This window comes from Microtus ochrogaster, assembly GCF_000317375.1.
Source record: "Microtus ochrogaster isolate Prairie Vole_2 chromosome 6 unlocalized genomic scaffold, MicOch1.0 chr6_random_2, whole genome shotgun sequence".
Lineage (NCBI taxonomy): Eukaryota > Metazoa > Chordata > Mammalia > Rodentia > Cricetidae > Microtus > Microtus ochrogaster.
Genome location: NW_004949095.1, coordinates 2,638,382 through 2,640,484, shown reverse-complemented (window position 1 = coordinate 2,640,484; position 2,103 = coordinate 2,638,382). Strand labels below are relative to the sequence as shown.

At 46.6% G+C, this 2,103-nt stretch overlaps 1 protein-coding gene across 1 annotated transcript in view; it reads left to right on the top strand.

Moving 5' to 3' along the window:
- Rgsl1 (regulator of G protein signaling like 1) overlaps positions 1 to 2,103 on the top strand; it is a 70,544-nt gene that overhangs the window by 48,922 nt on the left and 19,519 nt on the right. The window contains exon 14 of the mRNA XM_013352502.2: positions 1,666 to 1,795. Within this exon, the coding sequence (XP_013207956.1) occupies positions 1,666 to 1,795 (130 nt within the window). The remainder of the gene's footprint in view (positions 1 to 1,665; positions 1,796 to 2,103) is intronic.

Below are 2,103 nucleotides of genomic sequence, written 5' to 3'. Positions count from 1 at the left end.
GAAACTGTCAGGATTTTTTTTTTTCTGCCCATGTTTATTTGGAGGATGTGGACTGGCCATCAGGCCAAATGCTTTTCTAATCTTTCTGCACAAAGATTGGTTTGATTTCTACATCCAGACACTGGCAACGTAAGCCTCCCCTTGCATAGACCTGGAACAAGTGTCCTTCAGGCCGGCAAACCCCAGAAAGATGTCAGTGATTGGCACCGAGAACACCATGTCCTTCTCCCTCCCGTACATGATTATCCCTCTTACCCTTCGTCTCATGGGAAGAGAGGAAGGGGGAAGAGATGGGAACGGTACTCAGGGAAGTCTTGTGCAGTCTGGAAAAGCACACATGCTCCTTTCAGCTTGGACAGAAAAATTGAACCCAATTCTGTCAGACTCCAAAGGTGAAATCAAGATATAGCTGAAAATTAGATTTACCCCCAATACTGTAGGCATGAAAACCTGCTACTCTTTTCCCTTCTCCTCTCCCTCTTGTCATGAGCCAAATCTCCAGGGCACCACGAGTAAGTGGATGCTTGAAAATTATATGCAGAACCAGAGAGCTTTGTTTGAATTTAAGTTTTTCCTGTCAGCTAGAAAGAAACCAAATGTTCTTACTGCCTGCTGTGGGCCACACACTATGCTACACACACATACACACACACACAAGAAGGCTGTAGGTTTTGTCTTACACAAAGACTCAGATCAAGTAAACTGACCCAAATCACACAATTACAGAGAAGCTAGGCTCTTCTCTAAAAGTTTCTAGCCCCCCAAACCCAGTGCAGATTTAATACTTCCCCATTAGTTCCCTAAAGCTACATTGGCCCACATTGGCCTTGCTCCTCTCTCTCTAAGAACTGGGGTATAGGAGTGAGCACTCTCATCAATAAGATGCTTTTAGTGGAAAGTACACTTGAACGCATTGACATAGGAAACCACTTCCTAAATAGAACCCCAGTAGCACAGACACTGAGAAAAACAATTAATAAATCAGACCTCCTGAAACTGAAAAGTTTCTGTAAAGCAAAGGACATGGTCAACAAGACAAAACGGCAGCCTACAGAATGGGAAAATGTCTTCACTAACCCCACACTGGACAGGGCTGATTTCCAAAATATACAAAGAACTCAAGAAATTGGTCATCAAAAGAATGAATAATCGATGTCTCATGTTTTCTAGAGGCAAATGAACTGGACAACAGTCTCCCTGTATTTATTAAAGGCTTGCAGAAGCAGAATACATTTGCTTGTGTAAGGGAGGGGTCAAGAGTGGGGGAGTGAGCATGTGTAAACTTTTCTCAAGAGTTAGAAATTGGTCCGCTCATCTCTCTATTTCTTTAACACTTTAAGATCTCCTGGGCTGTCATTTCCTCCTGTGAGCAGAAACTGGTTTCGGTCCTCTGTTCCTTCCCATTTTGCGTGCTGGCCCTTGCTGCTGTGGTGGAGGGCGTTTGAACCAAGGCGTTATGATGACTGACTGGGGCTAAGCTCTTTGACTCACCAGCTATGGGGTCAGAGGCAGGCTGACCTGAGTTTCCTCACCCTTGAAGTGGGAATCCACAAAATACTCCTTTGTGGAAGCAAGGATTCTGAGTGTAGTCGATAGCAGGTTTGTGGCACACAGTAGGTTTTTGGTCAATTAGCCACGCTAATGGATACCCCTTCTCTTCCCCAGAGGAGAGGGTGGATGAAAATGATCGGCTTCATCAAGAGTTTTTGCAATTACCGCAGAGTCATGAAAAATCCCAAGAAATGCCAACAGTTTATAGATTTCATCCACCTGGAAATGTTCAACACCAAGGAGAGTGAGTAGTCACCCCCTGCCATCATGGTCATCCCTGTCCTCATGGTCACCCCCTGCCATCAAGGTCACCCCCTACCATCAAGGTCACCCCCGTCCTCATGGTCACCCCCACCATCATGGTCACCCCTGCCATCATGGTCACCCCTGCCATCATGGTCATCCCCTTCCCTCATGGTCACCCCTTGCCATCAAGGTCACCCCCTGTCCTCATGGTCACCCCTTGCCATCAAGGTCACCCCTTGCCATCAAGGTCACCCCCTTCCCTCATGGTCATCCCTGTCCTCATGGTCACCCCTGTCCTCATGGTCA